The sequence below is a fragment of the Girardinichthys multiradiatus genome, chromosome 13, assembly GCF_021462225.1.
Source record: "Girardinichthys multiradiatus isolate DD_20200921_A chromosome 13, DD_fGirMul_XY1, whole genome shotgun sequence".
NCBI classification, from domain to species: Eukaryota; Metazoa; Chordata; class Actinopteri; order Cyprinodontiformes; family Goodeidae; genus Girardinichthys; species Girardinichthys multiradiatus.
The window spans coordinates 30,835,211-30,861,528 of record NC_061806.1 but is presented as its reverse complement, the minus strand read 5'-3'; the positions used below and the strand labels follow the sequence as shown (position 1 = coordinate 30,861,528).

At 37.7% G+C, this 26,318-nt stretch overlaps 3 protein-coding genes across 6 annotated transcripts in view; 1 reads left to right on the top strand and 2 right to left on the bottom strand.

Moving 5' to 3' along the window:
• Window positions 1-272: 272 nt before the first annotated feature.
• Window positions 273-6,931, bottom strand: LOC124879452 (major histocompatibility complex class I-related gene protein-like). Its single transcript, XM_047384050.1, has 8 exons — window positions 6,818-6,931; window positions 6,164-6,309; window positions 5,759-5,838; window positions 5,138-5,404; window positions 2,875-3,150; window positions 2,263-2,565; window positions 1,996-2,100; window positions 273-1,073 (listed from the first exon to the last, which is right to left on the bottom strand). The coding sequence occupies exons 3-8, from the start codon at window positions 5,805-5,807 to the stop codon at window positions 1,066-1,068; spliced, it is 1,008 nt and encodes a 335-aa protein (XP_047240006.1). The 5' UTR covers window positions 5,808-5,838; window positions 6,164-6,309; window positions 6,818-6,931; the 3' UTR covers window positions 273-1,065.
• A 1,697-nt stretch (window positions 6,932-8,628) lies between these two features.
• slc39a7 (solute carrier family 39 member 7) lies at window positions 8,629-16,257 on the top strand. 4 transcript variants are annotated; one of them, XM_047384596.1, is made up of 9 exons: window positions 8,723-8,737; window positions 8,816-8,940; window positions 10,828-11,285; window positions 11,615-11,783; window positions 11,983-12,057; window positions 12,137-12,265; window positions 12,726-12,839; window positions 13,781-13,977; window positions 15,525-16,257. In XM_047384596.1, the coding sequence occupies exons 3-9, from the start codon at window positions 10,836-10,838 to the stop codon at window positions 15,777-15,779; spliced, it is 1,389 nt and encodes a 462-aa protein (XP_047240552.1). In that variant the 5' UTR covers window positions 8,723-8,737; window positions 8,816-8,940; window positions 10,828-10,835; the 3' UTR covers window positions 15,780-16,257. The 4 variants fall into 4 exon arrangements, with proteins under 4 accessions (XP_047240550.1, XP_047240552.1, XP_047240551.1 ...); XM_047384594.1 differs by lacking the exon at window positions 8,816-8,940 and having other exon boundaries at window positions 8,629-8,737; XM_047384595.1 differs by lacking the exon at window positions 8,723-8,737 and having other exon boundaries at window positions 8,790-9,018.
• Window positions 16,258-17,672: 1,415 nt separating this feature from the next.
• LOC124878713 overlaps window positions 17,673-26,318 on the bottom strand; it is a 29,068-nt gene continuing 20,422 nt past the window's right edge. Inside the window, exons 10-26 of the mRNA XM_047382805.1 lie at window positions 25,986-26,172; window positions 25,298-25,459; window positions 24,729-24,903; window positions 24,526-24,650; window positions 24,299-24,438; window positions 24,013-24,213; window positions 23,378-23,493; window positions 22,724-22,892; window positions 22,431-22,610; window positions 22,067-22,345; window positions 21,807-21,981; window positions 21,683-21,717; window positions 21,484-21,548; window positions 20,359-20,469; window positions 20,054-20,265; window positions 19,869-19,950; window positions 17,673-18,931 (exon numbers count right to left, since the gene is read on the bottom strand). Of these exons, the coding sequence (XP_047238761.1) occupies window positions 18,770-18,931; window positions 19,869-19,950; window positions 20,054-20,265; window positions 20,359-20,469; window positions 21,484-21,548; window positions 21,683-21,717; window positions 21,807-21,981; window positions 22,067-22,345; window positions 22,431-22,610; window positions 22,724-22,892; window positions 23,378-23,493; window positions 24,013-24,213; window positions 24,299-24,438; window positions 24,526-24,650; window positions 24,729-24,903; window positions 25,298-25,459; window positions 25,986-26,172 (2,576 nt within the window). The 3' untranslated portion in view covers window positions 17,673-18,769. The remainder of the gene's footprint in view (window positions 18,932-19,868; window positions 19,951-20,053; window positions 20,266-20,358; window positions 20,470-21,483; window positions 21,549-21,682; window positions 21,718-21,806; window positions 21,982-22,066; window positions 22,346-22,430; window positions 22,611-22,723; window positions 22,893-23,377; window positions 23,494-24,012; window positions 24,214-24,298; window positions 24,439-24,525; window positions 24,651-24,728; window positions 24,904-25,297; window positions 25,460-25,985; window positions 26,173-26,318) is intronic.

Sequence of the window (26,318 nt, the reverse complement as noted above, 5' to 3'; positions counted from 1 at the left end):
GGGTTAAAATGCATAAGCGTGGACGGCGCGTTATGATCAATCTTCTGTGTTTAAAATCACCCTTTAAATAAAGTTTGTCTTAACTTTTAAAACACACAAACACAGAACACAAAACTGAGCACGTGCTGAGCAGATAGCCTGCTAGCTTCAAGATAGCTGAGTTCAACACAAACAAAACCAAACTTCATAAAATGAAAAACGTTTAGATTATTTCATTCTAAATACTTCTATCTCTCTGCCCAAACCCCTAACCTCTCATGAACCGTGCTGAGGGAAAGTTATCCGTGCGACGACGAAGTTTGAAGAAACTCTGTGAACAAAAGGTTAGCTACAGCTAATCTCCAGAGCAGTGGCTGGGCGGCTCGCTCTTTCCACTGACCACACTGCACGTTAACTGCCATAACCACGGTGATCCAGTGCCGTTGTCCACCTTTCAGACCGGGAAACTGCAGCACTCGGCGTTGTAGAGACAAGGTCTCTGCTGGGAACTCTCTATAACACAGTTTGATCTGTAGAACTCAGAGAGAAAACTCACGCCACGCTTGTACCTTAATTATCCCCTTCTATGAAGGAATGCCGGATTCTTCCAACAGTAATTAATTCATACTTAACTTAGTGCATATGATCGATGATCGTATGACACCCTTGGATCCAGTTGAAGAGTTATATCTGTTTGCCTGCAAAGAGACATAGCACACTGTGTCCCTCTTGACCCGGTCGTCACCGGCGTGGAAGAGATCGATTCCTTGGAAAGGTGGGGTTTTATACGGCCAGTGGCATCATGGGAAGTCCGCTCTTACCCCTTTCCCTGGCTGTGCCGGAAGTAGGTTAAATGCAATTTATTTTGAAAGTTCCAGAAAAGTCTGTATCGCATCTTGATGTTTTAATCCACGGCTGTGGTCCCAACACTAGAAATGGCAACAAAACTTTATTTTCGGCGGATTCATAATCCCGGTGATGTCAGAGCTGCGATGTCTGTTGAGCTGCGCATGTCAAACTGTGCGAACAAAATGGATGACTCCAACACAGGTCAACATCATCGGCTCATGGTTGCTTTTCAAGACATCATAACCCTAAAAACACAGATGAGACAGTACTATTAAGTACTAGAAACATACGGTGGATGCTAGTTCATTGATTCCTTCACCACTTCATAAATTTACAGTTTTGGTCTCTTTGCATCAGATTTCAAAGAGATTAAAAGTCTATGATAGCTCTAGTCTAAAATCATGCATACAATGGCTGTCACTTGTGAGAGTCTTTGTACACCCTAGTTCAAAATCTAACATATTTGGAGGTGAAATCTGAATCTGATCATTTTACAACAACAAGGTTTTATAAAACCTTTATTCTGTATGAGAAAACACAAAGGAGCATTTTCAATGTTGTTTTTAGCTTTAGAACCATAATTAGACCAACGGTTTGTGATTTGACTTCACTGTGGAAATCAAAAATCTTCTCCATTTGTTTCGTTCTTGCAATTTTAATGCATTATTTCATGAGCTGGATGAATTGTCACATTCCTATAATCTACATTAACTTACTCATAGTCTAGTTATATGAGTTCAATAAAAAAAAGAAAGAAAAAAAACACAAAGAGAAGATTATTCATTGTAGTTTTGGTTTGATCAGGGTTTAAAACCTCTCATAAAAGTCATTAGAGTCAGCAGGCCTAACCAGGAATTAGACCCACAATGGAAATAAAGCGTAGTAAAAAACATCTTGAGACAAATAAATTGAATAAATCAAAGGTCAGATTTTGGCATTTTTAACATATATTTAAGATTGTAACTCAATAAAATACTTGACTGAGAGAAATGATCAGATATGCAGTAGGCATTAAACGCATACAGGTTAGTTAAGTAACCTGTAGCCATTTATAGTTTATGGTAAACCAAATTAAATGTTTCATCTTGGTTCATTGTTAGCCTGTCAGTCCCTGTTTATTTTTCTTCTTAGAATTATAATTAAGTAAAAAACAGTAATACTACTCACCACTGCTGATCCTTCTCTTCGTGACAAAAACAGCACAGACCAGCACCACTAAAATCATCAGAACTGCTCCGATGGCAATACTAATGTATAGTCCAAAAGAAGAACCTGGAACCAAAAACAAAACATCAGAAACAAGGAGCAAAGCATTTTAGTTGTGAATGATCTATAATATTTTTTTTTTAAATACCGTGTCCAATAAAATGAGTTGTTTCAAGCTTTCCTACAGTTAAAAACAAAAAGCCTTGTTCATCCCCATTTGAGTCCTACCTTGGTTTGTTCTGATCAGGGCTCTGTCCAGCTTGGTGGTGATACTGTCCTTCAAACCAGAGAACTGAAACACGCAGTCATACCTTCTCCAGTCTTCACCTGTGACTGATGAAACGTTGAGATCAACACTCATCTGGAAGGTCCCATCATTGTTGGGGAGGATCTCTCCTTTCTCCACACCTTCATGGAGCTCCTCTCCATCTTTCCTCCAGAACATCAGGGCTCTGTCAGGATAGAAACCTGTAGCGTGGCAAGTGACCGGAATGAAGGGAGTCTTCTGGAGGAGAGACACTGAGGGATGAACTGAAGATACAGGTCAAAGTAAATGTCAGTTCAAGAAGCAAGGAGAGGTTATAAAATCTGTTTACAAACCAAATATTACCAAAACTTTTACAAATATAGGAATTTAAAGTATTCATATTTATGTAGTATTCATGTGACAAGCTAAATAAGACATTTTTCAGTGATATAGAAAAATATTTTATAGCAGGTTTGTAGTACTGCATGTTAAAATGCAATGATACACTACAAAAGACACTAATACAGCATCACCAGATGCTAAGGAGCCAAAAATATGTTTCTATGGGAATACAGCATGACCTGTGATTATACCTGTTGCCTGCAAGGACCTTTTTCCATAATTCAAGTATAGCTGAAGAAAGTTTCTGCAGTCTTCTGTCAATGCATACTTCCAAAACAAGCTATTTCCATCATTGTCCCAGTTGTGTTTGTTGATGACAGTCTGATGTCGTGGGGTAATCCATGTCAACGTCTTCAGGTCGAATCTTATGAGGTCTTCACCATCATAACCGTATGCATTAAAGCCTTCAAATTCCCTGGTTTCATCGTCCCAAAAACATCCATTCATCCTCTGAAAAATGTGCACATCTAAAATAAAAATAAAAATCTGAAATGTTGGGGTGTAATAAAATCTTGTGGCACAAGAACAACATTAAAAAGCCAAGATATTTCTCGTCAAAGTGATGTCAGTATTGCGAGACGCTGTCCAGTTGCTATTAGCATCTGACTATGTCTGGTAAAACACAAAGTATTTTTATGGATTCTAGATGAAGGCATGTGTTTTAAGCTTGACACCCGTGTTTATGTTTATTATTGTGAGGTAAGAAAAAAGGAAGGCCTGACGGACTACACTTGGTCACATTAGCATTGAAGAACTCTCAAATCCTTTCTGCGGCAGCATTTTTAGTACTCAGTAGAAAGTAACATGTTAACATAGAGATAGAAAAGATATTAACAAGTTTTGAGTACTAAGAGAATGCTGCAATGGTCAAACTGTTAGCAGTTAACTACACTACAGTTGTCATTGTCACATCTTCCTTTTGGTACTGAATTAAAAGGCTCTTTCACAGTCTGGACTGCACCTCTAGTTCACCTTCTAGAGTTTTTAAAACACTTTCAGATTTATGAAACCTTTATTCTAAATGTAAAAACTGTCAGGAATCTGGGGATTTGTGTTTGTGTCTGTATGTTGTTCTGTTTTGGAGTTCTTAGGTTCTCCACTGGAGGGCGCACTAAGACCTGAGCAGTAAAGTACTGGAGGTCTGATTACTGCAGGTATACTGCTGCACATCTGCTCTCGATTAGCAAGCTGTGGAGTATGAGGTGCTGGCTGCTGGTCCTTTGAGTCTTGACTGTTAACCTAAGTGGTAACCCCAAGCCCTCTGAGTCTAATGTTTTGCCAATGTGTCTGCCTGTGTTGATATCCAGTCTAGTGTGCTGATATCCAGTCTAGATCAAAGTATTCCTGGACCTCAATCCATCTACCCTTGAACAATAACTTCTGGATAATCATTCCCACAGCTGGTAACCTTCAGGCTCCTCATCTTCCACTTCTCTGTGCAACCTGTCTGTACTTTAATGCTCTGCCTCCTCGTTGCCTCCTCGTTGCCTCCTCGTTGCCCTCCTCCACCTCACGCCACTCGGACCTTAAGCCCAGATTCTGCTTATTCCCCTGACGTCTTCACTTGCATCAACCAGTAAGCTTTCACTATTATTTCCTCTACCATCAACTGGTCATATTACCTCCGCTCACATCTCCTCTCCTCCTTAGTGACGCTGCAGTCTCATGTTCTGAAGTAGTCTCTAGTCAGGACCAAGATCACTCTAACCATATTCACCATTGTTTTCAATAAACCTTTTAAATCTTACCTGTCCCTGGTAGTGTTCGTGCATGTGGATCAGGCAATTAAACAAAACCATGACAAAAACACAAAAAGGAAGCATTTTCAAAGATTTTTGACATTACCACCATCTGACTGACAAAGCATATTGGCACCATTAGGTGACTCAAAAAATATGCAACTATTATTTCTTAATAAACAACAACATGGAGTAAGTGACCAATGCTGCAAGGGGCAGTGCATAGCTATCATTTTTAACCTGTTCTGTTTAGGAGCATTCAATTTCTGATAAATCTGTTCATAGCTAAAGTCTAGTAGTCTGTACAATCTAGATGCCTGTTTACCCTCCTGATGAGCATTCCCCTTTCAATTTAGACAGGCATAAAAACTGCAATACAGTAAAACCTGGACAAGAATATTCTGCACTGATCACTGTCTATAACCCCGGTTAACCATATGTTGGAACCTTTTCTCGGCTTGTGAAAACCAAAATGGAGATCTTAGTGTCATACAAAATATTGCTAAAATCTAAATTCATTTTATATCTCATACGCTACTAACCCAAATATATCATCAGTCCTATGAACTGAACATTTATATAGAAGGCAATCTACATTGAATAAATAAATGCACTTGTCTTTTGGTGGGCAAGACATTCTCCCATGAAAACGTGTTTAGTGACACGTATGATGGCACTACCTTTGTATAGGCTTTTCACAAAACCTGTCACTTACCCTTTGACTGGTTAAAGCGCTGTTTCAAAGTCATAATTGTCGCTTTAAAATACAAGCGGTTTATTAAGCACTTGTTATTCAGCCACTGCATATGCTGAGGATCATCTTCTAATAGTTTACTCATCCAAGGCGTTCTGGGCTTTACATCCTTTAGGTTGTTGTCACAGTACGCCACCTCTACACCATCCACAACTCCAGATGCCAAAAACTCTGGAGAATCTGACATTCCTGAAGTGGCACAGAGGATATACCACAGGGAGTGTAGTTCTGGGGAGGAAAAGCAATTCTCAATAAGTCTTTTTGTTTATATGTGCATATCTCAGTTAAACTCATTTTTCTGCAAATGACAAACATCCATGCATGCAAGTAAGCTTTGCTTTGCACTGAAGGAGAAATTAAGTCATTCATGCATCAGAACATGCTAACTGCAGAAAGAATGTCTCAATTTAACAACATTCTTGCTGTGAGCCGGCAGTGATACCCACTGCACCATCATGCAGCCCCATAAATCAAAGCATAGTTTCCAGCAGTTAGGATCACTTTATTTTCAATTTGAAAACAGCAGAAGCAGCTTTAGTCCTCAGTTATTATTAGTTATTAGTGGAAAAGGGACGATCATACCTGGAGATGCAATGTGACAGATGAACAGAAATGTAAAAAGCCTCTTCATCCTGTTTTATAGCTCATGGATAAGAATATTTCTGCAATCATGAAAGCAGGAAATCTTAAAGAAGTTAAAATTACACAAATGTGTTTTAAAAGAATTTGTATTTGTGGTGCTGAAGGTTTGGTAAACATGTTTTAGAGTAAGAAGGACGCACATCCTGTGTCCAGCAGGTTATTTGTGTCTATCAATGGAAAATAGACTCTGATGCCATTAAGAAATGTACAATTTTTATCTCCAACGTTGATCAAAATGACTCTTTTAATGCAATTGCTCAGGTTTTTCAAGCAAAGCCATGTCTTTTTTAACCTTCAACACTAATCACAATTCTATTTAAAACAGTTACAGTGCTGTGAAAATACCTAAATATCATGCTTTAATTGATGCTCTCTACTAGAACATCCTGAAGGAGAATGTCCAGCCGTTATTTTGTAACATTAAGTTCAAGCACGCTTCAGTTCTGCAACAGGAGCTCTGGAGCACATCAGCAAGTTCACCCTCTGAATGCCTAAAAAACAAACAAACAAAAACAAATAAAGGTTTTTCGGGTTGAGCTGCTGTTGCATGAAAAGGCCATTTTTGCTTGAAAAACAAAATCTGCATCATTTTTTCCAAAGTGATACAAAAGGATCATTGCCAGTTATTACAATTTTTGGCAGTTGTTTATACCAAGGGTGACACTACCATTTGTTCAGATTACTTCTTTCACACACTGCCAGGTTGGTTTGGGTTGTTTTTATTCACTTAAAGATGAAATCATCATTTAAAAACAGCATTTCTTTCATTTACCTTGACGTAAAAACTGTTAACAACAAATGTATGTATGACTGATAGGGACAGACTGATGGATCTGGTTTTTCGTTAGTAAACAAGAAGAAAACAACTAAAACGAAAGGAAAACATGAAAAGCATTCTGGAAGAAATAGGTACATAAACGTCAAATTTCGTGACTTCATCAAACGTACTGTCATCCGCTTGAGTTGTGCTCAGCGTCCTTGTAAAATGTGCACACTTACCGTTACGTTATGCGTCATTTAGAGGAAATTCTTGGGTGTTAATGAAAATTGGGGAACTTGTTTACAAGAAACCGTTACTGCAAAGCGTCTCTTCCTCCTACTAAAACTGCAGATTCAAGACAAAGTGGTCGTTTGACCAATAGGAGAGCAGGTTTTTACCCTACGTCACGGGTTAGAAGGCGGGGACAGGAGAGAAAGTGAAAGTAGAAATATAGAGTTTAATATGACGAAGATTAATGGTGGAAGCGTATTATTTTTCTCGTCTGTATCTTACTCATACTCAGACCTTTCAGCTGCAGATTTTAGGAACTCTGTGTTGATGCAACAATAAATATCCTCCGCATGGTAACCAACCTTTAACTTGCCCACGGAGAAAAGCAGGGCAAGAGACAAGAGATTTAAATACATTTGTAAATATGCCTGATAGACACTAAATGTTAACAACTGGTGTGGATTTAGTTGCAGCAAAATCATCTACATTCAGATTACAGCAGCACAGTGCTTAAATTGTCTGTACTTTAAATATCTAATTTGGCATGCGATTATGCTCTTAGTCTACATAATTAGCTTTGCTTAGTTCTAATTTTGAAGCCAAATCACTTCTTCCATGCAAATGTTTGTTCAGTCATTCTGCCATAATTACAGAATAATACCAAAAACTCTCTTTGATTGTTTGCATGGCTTTAAGTTGACTTTAATTCTTTTTTAACATTAGATGTAAAATCAGCTAAAGAGGTCTACGTTTGTGTAATTTCTAAACAAAGATGACCCATGACTATTTGTTACCTAAATAATATAATTTATAGTCTTTGTCTCCCCCTAGTGGCCATTATAGAAATGTACCTTTACCTGACACTTAAAACACAATTGATGCTTTATACTTCACATGCTGCAGATGTGAAGTATAAAGCATAACATTATTTTGAAAAACAATTAATTGTTATGACTTTGTAACCGTATGCTCGCACCTTATTTGCATTTCTCTTCTCAGTTTAGAACTAATATAGTTCAATAGATTTAAAGGAATGTGTCTACTGTACATAAATAGAAGCAGCTACAGCTGCTTACAAAAAATAATGATTATAGAAATATAATTTCAAAATGAAGTATTATCTAGATTATATTGAAAATTGGAATTGTATGATAAGCAGTATGTTCCAAAACGTTAAGGAGACCCTAACCAAAGATATAGTTTACTAATTATTTCCTCTTTAATGGTGTCCATGTATTGGCTGATCAGCTAATTTAAATTAAAGTAATCTTAAAATGTTTTAAGGTATGTTATGTAGTTCATTATGACAAATAGAAAGCATGGTTTGAAAAACTATTCTAATTTTAACTATTTAGAATGATCTATCGGTGCATGTAGATTGGGCTCCATTATTTTATTTAGAAGTATCCTCCTGTGGACGCAGCTCTCAGTTTTGCAGCAAACTGATTCTGCTGTGATATGAATGGATGGAACTGAACTGTGTGAAATAGCGTTTGAATCTTAAATCTGACTGCATCTGGGTAAATTAGACTAAATTAAATGAATATCGACTATGTTGGAATGTATATAATAGTATAAACTTATTTTTATTTTACAAAGTTTCTTGAGATGAAGTTTATATAAATGAAAATATGGATAAATTGAAATTAAATGGCTCGCGTAAGAGATCATGTTTGACTTTTTTATTTACATTAAACAGTTGATAACTTTATATCCCTGCATGTTTTAGCTCCTAGGCAAAAAATGTTATTTCCCTGTGTGTTGAAATGTGGCAATATACATGCGCTATTCTGCAAAGTTTTATTCAGTTGCAGCCAAACGGAACTCCGTCCTCTCCTCCAGGATGCTCCTGAGCCAAACCCCATTTTCATCTCGCGATATTTCTTTTGAGTTCTCATTATCTTTCCTTTGTGTGCTTTAAATGACAGGTAAGGTGTTGCATAGCTAGACTTTAAACCTTATTTGGAGATACATCGCTGTGAAATAGTTTTCTTTCTCGTTGTCAGACATGTATTTCGTTTCTGGTAAAGAATGCGCATAGATGGAAACTTTCTTGGAATGGAACAACTCCCCGCGAGATTTGAGGAGTTTAGTTGAGCAAATGCCACGTCTGACAAGCATCAACGCATACGTAATTATCAACACGTTTCCTTCCCAGGACACAACGTTATTTAGTGGCAAAACAAGCCGATAAATCTGACAGTACTTGGTAGGACTGCACTGATTGTTTTTCATAGTATTCCGCACTTTGTAACGATGCTCAGCTTGCAACGTCGAGCTAGCATATTGACTGGTTATTAGCTTGCTAGCTAGCTGGATTCCAGGCTTAGTAAACAGCTTGTAAAACCATGTTTGATGGTCGGATTTGACCGTTTGCTGTGAGATAAAAGTTGTCTCTTTTCTAAGGGAGTCAAAGAGATTATCTGCTTTAGTCTCACAGTAAATAAGCAATCTCAGCACAAAGCTTGCTACCTCAGATTCAAGTAGACAGCCGTTAGCGTTTAGCGTAAATATTTTATATCAGCTTATGACGTTAAGACATCGGCAAGAGCTCTGGACGTTGCACAGTCACGGTCTGTTCTGTTTAAAGCTTAAATCAGAATCTCATTGTTGGTGAGTTTTTGCTTTAGTGTTAATAGTTTCTCATCAACCATGAGGAAAACGTCCTGATCTGATTGGAAATGTACTATAAGAGATCTCGTGTTGTCTGTTTTTCAAACGTAAAGAAGTGGGACTTCATAGTATTCAATGAACACCGATCAGGCATAACGTTATGAACACTCGTCTTATAATCTTTCCATCTATTTTTGCAGCTAAAACCACAGTGATGTCAAGGCAGGAAGGCTACTAGAACGAGGCACTAAGATCGCAGTAGATCTTTTGAGTCCTGTGAGGTTGGGCATCTATATATTTGGTGTGTTTGTTCAACACAGACCTTAAAGCTCGACTGGATTGAGATCTGTGGAGTTAAAAGGCCAAGTCAACACCTCAAAGTCAGAGACTAAACTGATTCCACCCTGGCTGGCTTGTGTCTCTACAGGCCCATATGCAACACAGTGTGATTTACTCTGCCTCTTTTCTCCTGTAACCAGTATTAATCTCTTCTGCCATTTGAGCTGCAATAGCTAATATGTTGAACCAAACCACATGGGCCAGCTTTCGCTCCTTAGATGCTCAGCCGTGGCCTTGTCGCCGGTACACACCTCTTCCTTTTTGACAATTGTTGATAGAAACTAACCATTGAAAACCCAGAACACCCTACAAGAGCTAAGGTTTTATACTTTCTCGAATGTAGTTCTTCAGCCATTACAGTTTGGTTTTGCCAGCTTAGCTTAAAGCCTGACTCTGTCTGATATTTTGAGATTCTAAAACAATGATGAAGAGACATAGTTCATTTGAGATCTTCTCAACAGTTAGGTGGGGTCTCCATGATTTCAGACAGCTACATTGCCTGAATATTGTTCAGATGAACTATGATGCTGGTTTGCACAGAGCAAAGGTGCAACAAGCAATAAAAACTGAGCTCATGTAACCACCCAACTGTAATTGGCATAACTTGTTAGCATTCATATTGTAGTTGACAAACCACACCATCAACAACTGTGGGGAAAACTTAAACTGTTTGCTCGTTCACTTCATTTATGGTATCAGTATTTTCCCATTGAGATCAATTAATTAAAATTCACTTAAATTCTTGGTAATACTCGCTATAAATAAATGGCTCCTACCATGTAGTGTGAATTAAAATGTGCTTTTGACTCTGCATTTACCTCTTGCTCTCTATCAATCGATAACGATTGGAATTTAACTTAAATTTTCCTGTATTTGGATATTATCCAAAAGTATAATTTCTGTTTACATGTTTCCTTTTGCTTATTTTAAACTATAAATACAATATCAATGAATCATCTTTTCCATGCTGTGTAAAGCTTGTAAAGTGACTAGAAATTCAGATAGTGGCAAAAACTAAAGTCAGTCTTTAAGTTTTTCTATTTATCTCTTGTTATTTTTCTCATAGGTTCTAATATGGGCATCTTACGTCTGTTGACACTGACACTGGCTGCATCTGCTGTACTGCTGTTAGCCTTTCAATTGGCCATAGCTCATAGCCATTCCCATGGCGACCACGGGCACAGCCATGATCACCATGGCCACTCACACGGGGAGGATGATGAACATTCCCACGGCCCTCAGATGAAGATGTTCCACGGAACTAGCAAGTGGAGCGCTGAGGCCAACCTACCTAACCCCAAAGAGGAGCATCATGGGCACGCACATTCACATGATCACGGGCACGCACACGATCACGGGCACGCACATTCCCACGATCACGGGCACGCACACGATCACGGGCACGCACATTCCCACGATCACGGGCACGCACGTTCTCACGGACATGGACACTCGCATGGAGCAGAGAAAGTAAAGAAGGAAGCAGATGGAGGGAGGAGGGACTTGGTGGAGCTCTGGACACAGGTGCACCTAGAGGAACATTTTTGCTATAATAGTAAAACGTAGATCTGGAAAATCTTTCTTGGTTTCAATTGAAAAAAATATGTGTGGGAACTGATAATACTTTTTTGTCTATTTTAACAATCTAAACTGTATTTTATTTGGGTAAGAAACATTCTGACAAATAAGCTATGAGTGCTGATCAATATCTTTGAACCTGATCAGTTCCCCTTTGACAAACCCAACCACCTCCCCCTCAGGTCGTGTTTATGAGGAACGTGTTTTAATGACATTATTTTCTTCCCTGCAGGAAAACAACAGATTTGTAAACTTCCTCCCATCATTGTCTGCAGGCTGTCGGAGCCACCCTGTTGATCAGCGCGGCTCCTTTCCTCATCCTGTTTCTGATCCCAGTCCAGTCCAAAAGCGACCAGCACCAGAACCTGCTCAAGGTGCTGCTGAGCTTCGCCTCTGGTGGACTGCTGGGTGACGCCTTCCTGCACCTCATACCACACGCTCTTGGTAGGTTCTTTTTTTGCTTTCTGAACATAACAAAAAATGTAATTTAAAATTGTTTACATTTCCACAAAGTGAGATTGTGCTAAAAGTTTCCAATTTGTTTTTCTTGACACAACTGCAGGATCTGAAGTTTAGCTTTAAAAAGCCAAACTGCTATTAAAATAGCTAATGCCTGTCTTTTTATATCATTGTGTTCTGTTAGAGCCTCATTCCCATCACGGAGATGATGAACACTCTCAAGCAAGTGAAGAGTCACACGACCACGGTCACTCCCATGGTATTTCTAGGATCTGTTTTTCATCAGCTGTGACATAACAAACTCTGCGATATTCCATACTGATATTTTTCCTGCACAGGAGCTGCCCATGGTCACATGATGTCTGTTGGTCTGTGGGTTCTCGGGGGAATCATCGCCTTCCTGGTTGTCGAAAAATTTGTGCGTCTGGTGAAGGGAGGCCACGGACATTCCCACAGCCACTCCCATGGTAGGAGAAACATTCCTGAACAAAATTTTTTAGATTCTCTCTTAAGATAAATATTTAGAATTTCTTTTCAAATATTCTTCTGCTTCTGATGGTTTCTGGTCCAGTGTGTGACATTAAATATCACTTATTTGAAGAAATGCATTATACAGCACTGTACAGCACTTTGTGAATGAATGATTATGCACTGAATGATGATTTCTTGTTTAGCTCTGGACACTTTTTAGTGGACAGGAAGAAATAAAGGACCTCTTTCTCTACAGAGTGCTTTTTCTCGATACCTTATGATTTGTGTTGTACACTTAAAATATAATGGTAGGCAAGTTCATCTAGAACAGCCTCCAATATGCAATTTGACCACTAGGTGTCAGACTGAACTTGATTACATCTTTCTGAGGACAATTGATTGGAAGGATTATGCTTGTAAGGTAAATATGACATTTTATGGATGTCCAAATTTCAGCGGCTGCCAAAGAAAAGGACAGTGATGGGGAGGATGAAAAGGAAAATAAGACAAAAGAGAAGAAACAAAACAAAGATGCAAAGTTGCCAGAGACAGAGGAAACAAAGGGCACAGGTGAGTAAACCTTTGGATTAAACTGTATCACCATTACTCTCCCCTGCCTGTATCCCTCGACACTTAATAAAGGAAATGGTTAAAATGTTTCACTTAGAACTGGGACGCACGTTCATGAAGCAGGATCAGTTTGCATGAGTTTATATTATGTGAAGATATGTTACTTAAAATGCTGATTGTTGTGTAAGCAGTTATTGTTCACATGGCACACATTATTTTTTAAGAACCAAACTGTGTTTCCAAATGAAAAATGGATTGACTTTATAAAGCTCTATTCCAGTCATACCAACCACTGAAAGCGTTTTACACTAGAGCCACATTCATCCAATCGCACACATTCATACATCCATACGCAGACTGGTAGGCAACTTGAGGTTAAGGGCCTTGTCCACATCGACATCTGGCAGGAAGCTGGAATCGAACACGCAGCTCTTTCTCACTTGCAGACTTACAGACTCCTTACATAAAAATGCTGATTCTGTTGATTCAGTTTTTGGGCTAAATGTTACTCGAACTTATATATAGTCAAATGCTTACATCTGTTTGTTGGAGGTGTGACTGTAATACTTGACTCAGCGCCAGTCAGGACATGACTTAGGCGTGTTCAGCTACCAGAGAAGTCATTGCGGGTTTTCTCTCCAGTTAAATGTTTAACCTATGCAAATAAATTAGTATAAAAGCATAAAAGGAAGTTTGTTTAAGACATTGTTACTGTTGTGATGTGTTCTGTCTGGACTATAATTTAGTTATTGCAAGCTTTATGAGGTCTTAAAATTTTATTTTCCTTGTGTGGTATGCTGAGATTGATGACCTGACCCCACAACTTTCATCCTACACTTTTTAGCACAAGTATGTATCAAGAAAGATCCTATAAGTGAGCTGTCACTAAATCATATTTCTACTTCTCAGTCATAACCGTTTGTTTTTCTCCATGGAAACAGAAATCAAGGTGTCTGGTTATCTGAACCTAGCAGCTGACTTCACACATAACTTCACTGATGGTCTGGCAATCGGAGCATCATTCCTGGTCAGTCCAGCTGTGGGCACTGTCACCACTCTGACCATCCTGCTTCATGAGGTCCCACATGAGATCGGGGATTTTGCCATCCTTGTGCAGTCTGGCTGCACTAAAAAGAAGGTACTTACATTTTATTATGACATTTATAAGAGGTTAATGATACAACACAGCAACCTGTAGGTTTATCAGATTTGTCATTTGCATCAATCTTAAAATGAATGAGAACATGAATTAAGACATTACAACTAAATATATAAGCAGTAATTAATAGCATCCAGTTATTTTTTTCTGTTTAGTTTGAAAATATTCTCATTTATTAACACATCACTGTGATACATCACTTTTGTGATGCATGTGTTTGGCAGCCTCACTTTCGTGATTGTGCCCCAGGGCAGCTGTGGCTACAACGTAGCTCACCACTGTCACTGGGTGATAGTGGTGTGAAGTGGTTTGGGATGTCTGGGGACTTGATAAAGCGCTATACAAGTACAGGCCGTTTACCATTTGTTCCTTTTTATAAAGATTTGTTTTATTTTCCTAAAAATGCTAAATTCCATACAAACACCATTAGCATAAAAACTAGAAAGTTTTCTAAAATGCAACAACTCAAAGCTGTAACATGATTTGTTTAGATCATTTTTTATTTACACAGCTGTCAACTGTTTCTTGGTTTGTTTCAGATGTAGAACTCAGCAGCATTCACTTTGGAGAATGATTTATGGGCGTCCTTATTGTGTAAGCACGGTTTCAGGTTGCAATGTCGGGCACAACAAAGGAATAACAAAGTTTTTGTTTCTCTTCTTAAGTTATTCCAAGCCTCTCTGGCACGACTGATAACAATCACACAGTTTCCAAATCTGGGCCATTTGAGAGAACAGTCGTCTTAAAATAGGGACTAGAAATAGCTGATTATTGTGTCACATATTGTGATCATGATAAGTGATACTGAACATTATTACAAAATCCATCAGTCTTTGTAGTTCAGTCACATTTTGTAAATGCAACGTTTATTTTTTTCATGGAACAAGCAGTGGAAAAGTGGTTTGCACCATGAAAGTAACTATAAATAAAAATAATTTATGAACATGGTCCAAGTCACCCCTAGCAGCTGCAGTCCCAACCACACAGCCAGTTTTTGGGGATTTTCAAACGTCCTCAATTGGAGCTTGTCAATATTGTGGAATGACTTGGTACACTATAAAAATATAGGATATTGCTAATCTGTAATTAGGACTTTAGTGCTTAATGTACAAAAATTCTATTCAGTATTTCCATTTTGATTTTACAAAGCTCTACAACTACTTTTTTTTAACCTCCAATGCATCTATAGAAGGTAAATGTAAAATATTCTGAACATAATATACAATTACTGTTTTAGTTTAGATTTGAATAATTAAATTAAATTATTAAAATACATAACCAACAAGAGAAAAAAGTGACACAATACATGAGTACATAGGGGTAAAATGGTATTTGATCTGGGTATGAAATAAAAGTAGGTTTGAGCAAATTAGAAAGCTAATTGACCTGGAGCTTCTAAAATCACAAGGTTTTTTTTACCTAACGATTTAGACTATAATAGTAACATTCCTTTAAGTATTGTAGTTAAGTATCAGCAGTAATAAGACTGAGTTATGGAGTTTCTGTTGTTCCTCTTTGTGCATCAGGCCATGTGTCTACAGCTGCTGACCGCGGTGGGAGCTGTGGCTGGGACGGCGTGCTCCCTTCTGGCTGAAGGAGTGGGTGCCACGGCGACAGCCTGGATCTTACCCTTCACAGCCGGTGGGTTTGTTTACATCGCCACGGTGACGGTGCTCCCTGAGCTGCTGGTGGGCCGCTCCAGTTTCGGGCAGTCTCTGATGGAGATTCTGGCGCTGCTGTTCGGAGTCGGCATGATGGTTCTGATCGCAGAATACGAGTGAAGCGCTTGTTCACAACGGACAGCTCAAGATGAGGAAGAAGAGACAGTGATAGGGAAAAAAACTATTTTAAGCAGGATTTAAATGGATTTATTTTTATTCCAGTTATCTTTATTTCATCAGGTTACATTTTTTCATGTTTTGTGGACTGGAAAGAAATGAATGTATAAAAACTCTGACCAGGATAAGGAGTTGTGGACCACTTCTAATAAAACAACCATCCAACTGCAGTGTGACGAGGAGCAGAGAGAAGGATGTCCATTCTACAGTGACCTGCACAGATGTCCAAGTTTAAAATCTTTTTGTTTCATGATACTGAATGCTACCATTTTTTTACATTCCACACAAGAAATGTCGCTTCTGTTGATGTGATCAAACTGCATTGTGTTTTTATTTGATTTAATTTCCTTAAATATTTTTCGATAACTTGTTTTCCTGAGATGAATGTTGCTGGATGTCCCCAAATAAAGAATAATTACGATCTGCTTCTCAGTAAATACTAACATGAAAAATGTTATCATTAACCTGTTAAGATCTAAGGGAAGCAATTTCTGCCTGAAATTACATAAATCAAGTATAGCTCCACAGTTCAAGTCTAAATGCAGACATTTGGTACCTGTGTAAAGGTAAGACAAAAAATAATATATTTCCAGTGGAACCATTACTGCAATGTTACTATGTCTGATTTATTTGTGATTAAACAAAGTAAAAGTAGTTTTGTGAGCCTTGCCATAATTTTTCACTAAATGAACATTGCAAAACCCCATTAAAATCCTAGGAGAAGCCTCAGATTGTATTTATCAATATCTTCACTATGAGGTCAGCAAATTTGGACTGAATCAGTTGAGGCATGGTTATTCCGCAGAGGTTTTAGTGGGCAATGTGCCAGGTTGAGCTGGCATTTTGGCATTATTTAGCCAAATGTGTTTTTCACCTCATAAAATGGAATCTGGTCAAAAAAAGTGCTGATTTCCATTGTAGGAGTCCTTCTGTATGTGACAGAATTTAGTGATGACATTTAACCTGTGTATCATCAAACTGCCATTTTGCACAGCATAAAATCAATATAATGAAAAGAAATCAAACTAAATAATCCATGACAAACTATGTAAACCAATGTTCAAAAACAAAATTCTATGAAAAACTAAAGAAATGTGCAAAAAAGAATTATCAATAAAAAACTTTTCTCTGATAAAAACAATGAACACCTCACAGCCTGGATAGTCAGCTACAGCTTCCACACACACTTCTACAAACTGCTCCTTGCCCTTTTTTTCCCCTCTATATTGTGGTTGTCAAAACCTAAAATATATTCCTAGTTTGTGCACAAAAAACTTGGCAAAAAAAAGTTGATAGTGGCTTATTCTGAATCAAACTCAAAACAAACAACCATGTAATGTAAATCTGCTGGAAATAAGAAGTAACACCGTTAGTAACAACTTATTAATGAACTAGCGCCCTCTCCAAACCTAATCTTCATCATCCTGCTCATCCTAATCAACGCAGCTGTCACTACAATATTCCATTACGGTGTCACTGGTACGCCAAATGTTGTCCAAAACTTCAAAACCAGTTACTTTCCTCTTCTGTGGCATTATAAATGACTGATTATCCAGAAGTAAAACATTACTGCAAGCTAGTTCTGGGAGCTAGTTTGAGAGGCCTGCAAGTTTACTTAGACTTTTCACATCTGATGTGCAAATTATGTGAATGGAATATGTGCTACAAAGACAAGCTATACCTTTTTGGAAAGGTAATTTTCTCTAGATTCTAATGATATCGGACATAGGGTGTTGCTTCAAAAAGAAAGGTGCTCACAGTCAGCCATGCCTGAAGGACCTTACATCTCATCCTGTGTGGTAAGATTTTTAGAATTTGAGGCAATCCAAGAGCAAACAGTTTTCCCAATTTTTAATCCATAGGTTGGAATTTACAGCATGTTTCTAACAACAATAAGACCAGTGTGGTCCCTCAGATTTCTGATAACTCATTGTCAACTAATCTTTCCTATAACTTGTCTTCATTTCAAAATCCTGTCTCATATTCTTGTAAAATAATAGAAAAAACAAGCTGGAGTGCATAAATACTATAGAATACATTTTTTTAGACATTTCAACAGTTTAAAGAGGAAAATAAAAAGGTTCAGTTGGCAACAGCAGGGAATAAAAAGTGTAAACAATATATAAGCTTTCCTGATCACATAAAACAAGTGGAAACATTAGAAGATCATCTAATGTTTCTATTTGTAGCTAAACAGTTTTCAAGATTACACCTGATTTGTATCGATCTAAGTAGTGATCTGACCTGATTTACAACTTTTCCTTAGTAAGAACTTCTTTGATGTATTTTTACGTTGGGTGTGTGGGTGTGAGTGTTTGTGTGTGTTCGCATGAGGGTGGGAATATGTAATTGTGACTGTGTTTGCCTGTTTTCTGTCAGGTTGGGTCAAGAATAATTGATCCCTGGGTTTTTCCTCTTGATGTTACATAAATAAATGTTACATAATAAACAGTTTATTGAAGGAGAGGTAAACTGGTAAAACTCAATTTATAGTGCTAATGGAAATGTAAGTTAAATAGAATAAATCAAACATTAATTACACAACAGCTTCCATTACTGGATAAACTAGCTTATTGTCTGAACATTCCTGATTAAAAATGTATATTAATTACTAATTCTACGGTACATTACATAATACATAGACACTTAATGTGAAAAAGGACATCAAAACATAAACACTGTTGCAGAAAATGTATTTTAGAAGTCATAAATATTTAGGAAATCACAAGATTAAATAAAATACTTCATATTGAGGTTTCCTTCATGGTACTTGCTTCACTCTGGAGTACAATGTGAAACAATCTATTAATCAAGAAACATAACAGGGCATTGCGTGGTGTAACAGTCGAGCAAGCACCCCATATAGAGGTAACAGTCTGCAATGCAGCCATCTGGGGTCCGAATCCTGACCTTGAGACCTTTGCAGTCTTGTTTCAAGCCTCAGCCTGCCTTTCACCAATGTCCCACTCTGAAAGTTCATCTTCACTGTCCAGCTCATCACTCATTTCAGCCTCGGTTTCTTCCAGTGTGATGGTGCTCAGTTCTATATTGGTGCCAAAGCCTGAGCTTGAATCTGCATTGGATGTAGAGTCCTTCTGGAAGGAGATCAGAGGAATATTAGTTCATAAAGACACTGTAAAACCTTAAGAAAAAATCAAGGAGGCAATTAATCAATGTGTTCATCAAAAGGAAACTATAGGGAACTCCTGGTAATATTTAACATAACAAATGTAAAAATAAACTGTAATATAAATCTTACACTGTCCTGAGATTTTAGTGATAACTAACAAATACAAATTCTTGTCCTGATCAATAACGTAAGAATGTACCTGCTCACTGGGATTACCAAGAAGTTCTTGAAATTATTTATATATATATATTTTATGTGTATTACCAGTATTAGAAGTGGTTTTAGTAAAATAAAGATTACTTTCAACATCAACACATGCAGAGTAAAATTTGAACCTATTATTCAATGGCGCCACCAAGTGGTAGAGATTGGGAACACTGGTAGGGCAGGAAATTGCTGGGGGTTTGGGTCATAGCTCCCCGTGCTCCACATGAAGGTCTATCCTGAGTTTGAATAAGCTTGCAGTCATGTTTCCCATTCTATGAGCATATTTCACTTTTTGAACAGTAAGATTCAAGCCAGGTAATAGTTCTTAATGTGAAATAGTTTTACTGTATAGTATACCTCGCTTTTGCCAAACTTTCCAATGACTCTTCCATCACCTCTAATCAGTTGTAGTGTTAATTTCCACTTTTTTGTTTATTATTTACATGCATTTTATTATCTTTGATAACTATTTTAGAAATAATATATAAGCCCAACATTATTTTTATAATCTTTTGTTCCCAATGTTTTATTTGTTGACCTGTCTGGTGTCTCTGTCCATTTTAAGACAGAAGAACAGTTTAAAGCCCAGGTGTAACTTTAAAAAGACAATTTAAAAGGGACATTTTGTCAGTCTAGTAGAAGTATGAGCAACAGCTAGGTTAAGTTTGAGTAATAACAACAGAAATAATAAATACCTGTTTTCGTTTTTTTGTTGCAGATTTCTGTTGTTTTGGCTCAGTTTCCAAAAATGCCACATAATGAATGAAGGTGACAATTCTGAAAGTGCAAAAGAAAGAATGATTTATTTTCTGTTCTTTATTTTTATTTAGTTCTAGTTAATGAAATGCTGTGGAGAAAGAGATATCTGATCAGTAATCACCTGTGGTACAACATCCCAATAAACTGGAGCAAAACTGAAAGAGCAAAGCCCACAATGAACATGAGGCTTACTGGTTCAATTTGGATTTTTCCTCCAGTTTGATTAAGGTTCATGTCAACACTATTTATCTGGATGCTAAAGACCTCAAAGGCCTGAAAGGTGAAGGCTGCCGCCAGCCAGAAGGCATTCAAGATGAAGAACGAAAAGTTGATCTATGTTGGGAAAGAACTACAATGGTTAGCTTGAAATTGTTCATTTTTCCAATGTCAAATGTATAACATTCCACTACAGTCCTCCACGTTTACCTTGTTTCTCAGGTCTTGCAGGTCATTTTTTATCTGTTCCTGTTTTTCTTTGTCATTTTGCAAAGGTTTCAGGTACCTTTCAATAAGTTCCTTCCAAAACTGGTTCTCTTCCTGCAGGAGGATAAAAGTTCTATGAGTAAAGATAACTATAGATCATAAATAAAGATTTAAAAATAAAGTTGTCAATATTTTTAATAGATGGAAAAAATGAATGCGCACTGAACCAATTAAAGTAATACTGTTGTTGTTAACATTTTGAAGTGCAGAAATATGGCAAAAGACTAAATGTTTAAATGTTTTAGCTGACAGATTTTAATGCAATGGGATTTAGTGAATGCACACTTATAATTATTACATACATATGCACTCTCAAACAAAATAAATTAGCGATAAGTACTTGGATATATAAATAACAGGTGATGAACAAAGGTGCTGTTAGGAATAATTTTTCTTATTATTACTTGTAGATGAGCTTTCACACACCCACTATAATGATAAAGTATTAATGCTAAGGATTTCACTTTTGTTAAGATATGGATAAGACTCATTACTGACGTACATTATAAGGACAAATGACCTACAGTTTGACATAAAGTTTAGTACATTGGGTTTGATTGTGGAACAGTTTTAACCGGGTTGATTAGAATGCTGCAGCCACACTTAGATTAAGAATTGGACACCTGCTATTACACACCATATAAGATAAACTCAACAATGGTGACACATAGTCTACTGATAAACACTGAGGGAGTGTACATCGCTTGCATGGGAGTACCAGACATAAAACTACATTTGACCATCTTTCGAGGCTGCTTCGTCACTTTGATCACCAAACGGATCCAGGACGGAAGCCTCAGCGCTGATCTCTGTAACCATTCCTCTGCAGTAGTTTTAAAGTGTTGAAAGTATAGTACAGTTTGAGACTCCTTCCTTTAAGAGAAATGTTGTAAACAGTGTGGAAAACGTTCTGGAGGAACTCTGAGGCGTTTAACCACCAACAAGATGCGGTAGTGAGTAGTAGTGAGTGAGTAAAATAAGGAATTCAATAAATGACTGAGAGTATTTATAACCGTTTTTCATTGTTTGGCAGTGAAAGCTCTATTTTCCAAGCAAAAAGACAATCACCTTATGAAGAAAACCCTCCTGCAGCTGAATGTCACTGGACAAACTCTCTAGTTGTGACTTCCAACCTATGCAACAGAGAATTGCAGAAATATATCAGATAACAAAATAATATTAAGTCTTTCAAAAAACTATAGAAGTATTATTATGTAGAACTCTAGTAGTATAGTACTGTAAAAGTAAAAAACAAAAATGCACTTACACTGAGCTGGAGAATCAAAAACTGTCTCTTCTTCCCTAAAAGAAAAGGAAAAAATATTAGTTTCACTCAGGGCTTTATACTACTACTTTGCAGTTATATTGTTTTACATATATTTAAAACCTACACTTGTTCGTTGTCAGAGGCATCATCCACAATAGTGTTCTGGGGTTGAGGTTCAGGCTGTGTAGGCTCTGGATTTAAGTTCTCCTGTCTTATGCTGAGCTGTTCGTCTTCTGATCTCTGGTTGGATGTTTTACAACATTTCATCCACGAGCAGAGCTGCTTTAAGGTGGTTTTTGCTGCAAAGGTTAAACAAAGTATCCGTTTAGTTGGCACATAGAACAACTCTGGACTTATGGTGCTCCCTGAGTGGTATAAATCTACCTTTTTGTGATTTAGTTTGTTGGACAGTGGCTGCAGTTGTTGCAGCCTCTGCAGCAGGCTTTGTTTCTCTGGTGCCCCAAGAGACACTGTTCATATTGGCCATAGAGTAGATGGTGAGCAGGAGGTAGGCACTGGGAATGCAGGCAATGTAAAGAATGCCATAGAACACTAAAGGAAGTTCCTGGGGGTGCATGAGTGCAGTGACGATGTAAATGATGGACATGGCCACAATGAAAATGCTGCTGGGAGTCAGAATGGTTTTCTCCTTCACCATTGAGGCTGAAAGAAAACATAAAGAATAACAACCTTTAGAGTTAAAACAACAAAAACAAAATACATTTGCTAGACAATAATTTGTACCTACCAATAATAGACATTGTCACCACCATCATTAGGAATGCATACAAGATGCTCAACACTGCTGCAATAGTGATCTGAGTGTCTGCCTTGAGCTTGAAGCAAAGACCCAAGTAGATGGCAGGAGGTATCACAGATATGAACAGAGCAGCAGCAGCATGTATGTTGAAGAGGAACGACAGGCTACCTGAACACAGCAGAAATATTGTCTTTTTAAGGTATTTTCACAAGCTGACTAAATGTTAATGGGATACAAGGGTTTTACATGTGCAAACTCACAAAACACACAATAACAGTTACCTGCTACCATGAGACAGATGGTGGCTGGAGCAAGGATGGCTGAGATTATGGCAAACAGCTGGTAGAACATGAATAGTTTGGACATAGATGGATTCTTCTTGGAAACAATGTTGGTGGAGCCGAGCAGATCCACAACATTTGCCATTGTGGAAGGCCCCCATCTTCTCCGCTAAATTTAAAAAAAGTAATTTTTCAGGTTTTTATTTTTGTTAACATGAAATCCTCTATGCAATTATTTTAGATAATTTAACCAATTACTGAAATTAGTAATTACATTAAAAAGCACTCAGAGTTAAAATGAGCAACGATGACAATTACAGGAGCATCAGTCAAGCACATTCACAGATTTATTGTTTGGCAGAAAAGCAGTGAGTCCCACAGAAAAACTTTTAAAGGCTTCGAAGAAAATAACTGAGAGTTTGAGGTCTTTCAACCTAAGATCATGAGGTGAGCATCTGTGGTGTTCAGATCACCCTAATCCACATCACACAAAGGATTTAATTCTTACTTCCTGGTAACAGGGGATGAACTGTTGTAATTATTCATCGTGCTCTAATTCAGTTTTTTCGTTGGCTACCAATGGCTACCAAGTCAAGATCAGTAGTTGATAATAATAACTGGAATTAAAAGTTTCTGCACTGCTCCTGCACTCACCTGGTTATACAATTCTTTAAATTCCTGTGGTGCGTTGGTGTAGGCATCAGATGCTGCATTGTATTCCACTCTCCACCCTTGTTTCAGTAGTAGAGTGCACAGCCAGCGGTCTTCTCCTGCAACAACAGAGTATGTATTTAGAAGATGAAATAGTAAAGAGATAGCCTAAAAGTAAACACAAATATGGAGCAAAACTGTTTCCTTATTGGATAATTAGATCTGTTCATCCTCTCATTCTCTATATCCATTTAATTCATGCAAGGTCATTAAGGGAAGTTGCCTTAAAACAGTGGTCTGTTGGCAACAAAATGGAAAAGTTGCCAGTCCATCATATCACAATGCGGTGAAGCACAGGGCTGACAATTATTTCCACCAATTAACTAAACATGCCTGTGTTTGAGCTGTGAGAGGTAACCTGTGTAACACATGCATGCAAGAAGAGAACATGCAAACGTCACAGAGAAAGGCCCCAACCAGGATTCGAACTCAAGACCTTCATGCTGTGACTCAACAAAGTCAACAACTGTTCCACTGTGCAGTAATTAAATTTATCTAATGTAAAGTTGTTTGCTAAAAATAGATTGTCATTATGAAAAGAAATTGGCCCAAGAGGTCAGCACAGCTCTATTTCATACCTTGGTCATACTGGATGTAGTGACTGGGCTCTGTGGATTGGGTTGAATATTTCTTCATCACATTATCGTCCATTAAAGCCTCCGCTCTGAACAGACTGAAGCAGCCAGGGCTGCACAGTACAGAGCCGAAGACATGCTCAGCTGTCTTCTGCAGCCAGTGACTGACAGCATACTCGAACTTTTGAAACCACACCGTAGGACCTGCAGAACAAATGCAGAGGTGTTTTAAAACATCATCATGGCCTTGTTCACAGTACACAAATGATCCATATTTCATTGGTGCTACCTGATCCAGTAGGATGAATTCTGCCACATGCTGCCCCAACACGTGGATACATTTTCAGACGATCAATGAGCAGCATCACGGCAGCAGGATGGAAGTCTGTGTCCCCGTCTAAAGCCAAGATGTAGGTGTTGTGCTTCTCCCTCTGGAATGAAAAAGCAATTATGTAGTCTTTGACATACCACTGAAACTAAAATGAGCATGCTTTGTTCAAACACCCCAGACAATACTCAGAAAATGTCTCCTGTCTCACCTGGATCTTTTTAATTAGATCATTTTCATTCCCTCCCATTTTCCACTCTCCATGATATTTGGTCATGAGTTTCCAACCCAGAAGATAGTAAAGATACATAATCTGTAGAAAATAAAGAACAGTTAACACACTGAAGGTTCTTGATTAAAGTGTTGAGATGATCCATGTGGTATTTCCTACCTGAGACCATCTCTTCTTGTTACGAATTTTCTCTTTGTCTTTGAAGTGAACTACAATCTGATTCCCATGAGGCATTTGAACAACAAGACGAGCTCCATATGGTGTCTCAATGATTGACTGATCAGGAATTTGCTGCTGTACCTCAAATAATGTTTTATCAAGGTTCTCAAAGATGCTGATGATGGAGAAAAACGATTCCATGTAATAGGTAATACTCTGTAAGGTCTACGCAAACTTACTAGAAACTCAAATACAGATAAATATACATTTGGTCTCAAAAATGTGTTTTCTGTCCATGGTCTGGTCAGTTCTCTGTTCAACTAATCGATCATTTATTACGGTTGTAGGACAACTTTACTCCTTGACTTGTGACAGGTTGGGCTAAAACATCTGGCTTTTTTAATTAAACAAATTTCTTCTAAAAATTGTCAGCAAAAACAACTTACTCTAACAAGAGTTATGTAATTTTTGTGGGAAACATGATCATTATTCAAAGCTAATGACATGCCACACAAATCTGTTAGTAAGTAGGAAATACATTTTAGGCCATTAGTAAACATAGTTCTTACCCATAAACCTCTGTGATGACTTTCACAAGGTCGTTTGCGTATGAGTTTAGTTGACGATGATGGCTTCCTTTGACATTTTCAAAGGCATCATCAAAGTAGAAATGAGCTTCAAAGGTGAAGTCATCAAACTTTGGTTCCACATTTGGTCTGTACTTGTCTAGTCTTTATTGATAAAACAAACATGAAGCAGAAGCATAAAGAAATTCATTGTAAAAAATAAACAGAGATATTAAGAAAATTATCTTTTAAATTTGCAGGATGTATAACTAATCTTCCTAGAAAGTTTAGTAAAAAGAGTTTTCTACAATAACAAACATGGACATATTATATATATATGTAATTCAAATTTTAGTTATGAACTGTTACTACTATTTGCTTATATAATACAGACTCTGGAGTTGGGTATGAAAGCAGTTACTTTGACTCACCTGAAAACTGAGATTATGATATTCATCATTTCCTCATAGGTCTCATGCCACATTGTTGCACAGAGATACACCATTGCAGTTGTGGCGTCTTCCCTATCACTAGATATGACAATATTTGTAAATCTGAGAATCATGCTTCTGCTGTAGAGTTGTATTATTGTAACAAACAGCCAAACAAACAAAAACACTCTGAAACTGAAATCACTGCCCAGAAGAAAAGAGATTAAAAAGTTGTACAACGTATGTACACACTAACTTACCGTTTCTTCCTGCCTTTCTTGGTCTGGATGTGGAAACGGGTGTTGAGGAGTAAGGATTGATCAATAAAGGCTCCCTCATAGAGCCTCCGAACAAACAAGTCTTGTGTCTTCTGGATGCGATAAATGTTAAGGTACCATATATGGATAGTGGCCAACACAAGGCCAATCCACCACGATGCTGCTGCACCTGATGGGGAAAGAAAAGACACAACAAAAGAAACAGCTACAGCTTAAAGGCTTAAACAACCAGAACAAATTACAAACACCACATCAGTGTGACTTGTAGATATGCAAGAAAGTAAGGATTACATTTGTCTTAAACCACAATGCGTT

Excerpts from the sequence above, each read along its gene's own strand:
- LOC124879452 (XM_047384050.1), bottom strand. The coding sequence starts at position 5,807 with ATGAAGAGGCTTTTTACATTTCTGTTCATCTGTCACATTGCATCTCCA. Across the intron at positions 3,151-5,137 it reads GCGCTTTAACCAGTCAAAGG|ATGTGCACATTTTTCAGAGG; the intron begins GTAAGTGACAGG and ends TTTTTATTTTAG. Across the intron at positions 2,566-2,874 it reads AAGGTCCTTGCAGGCAACAG|TTCATCCCTCAGTGTCTCTC; the intron begins GTATAATCACAG and ends CTGTATCTTCAG.
- slc39a7 (XM_047384593.1), top strand. The coding sequence starts at position 9,980 with ATGCTCAGCCGTGGCCTTGTCGCCG. Across the intron at positions 11,286-11,614 it reads TGGTGGAGCTCTGGACACAG|GCTGTCGGAGCCACCCTGTT; the intron begins GTGCACCTAGAG and ends CATTGTCTGCAG. Across the intron at positions 12,840-13,780 it reads AGAGGAAACAAAGGGCACAG|AAATCAAGGTGTCTGGTTAT; the intron begins GTGAGTAAACCT and ends CCATGGAAACAG.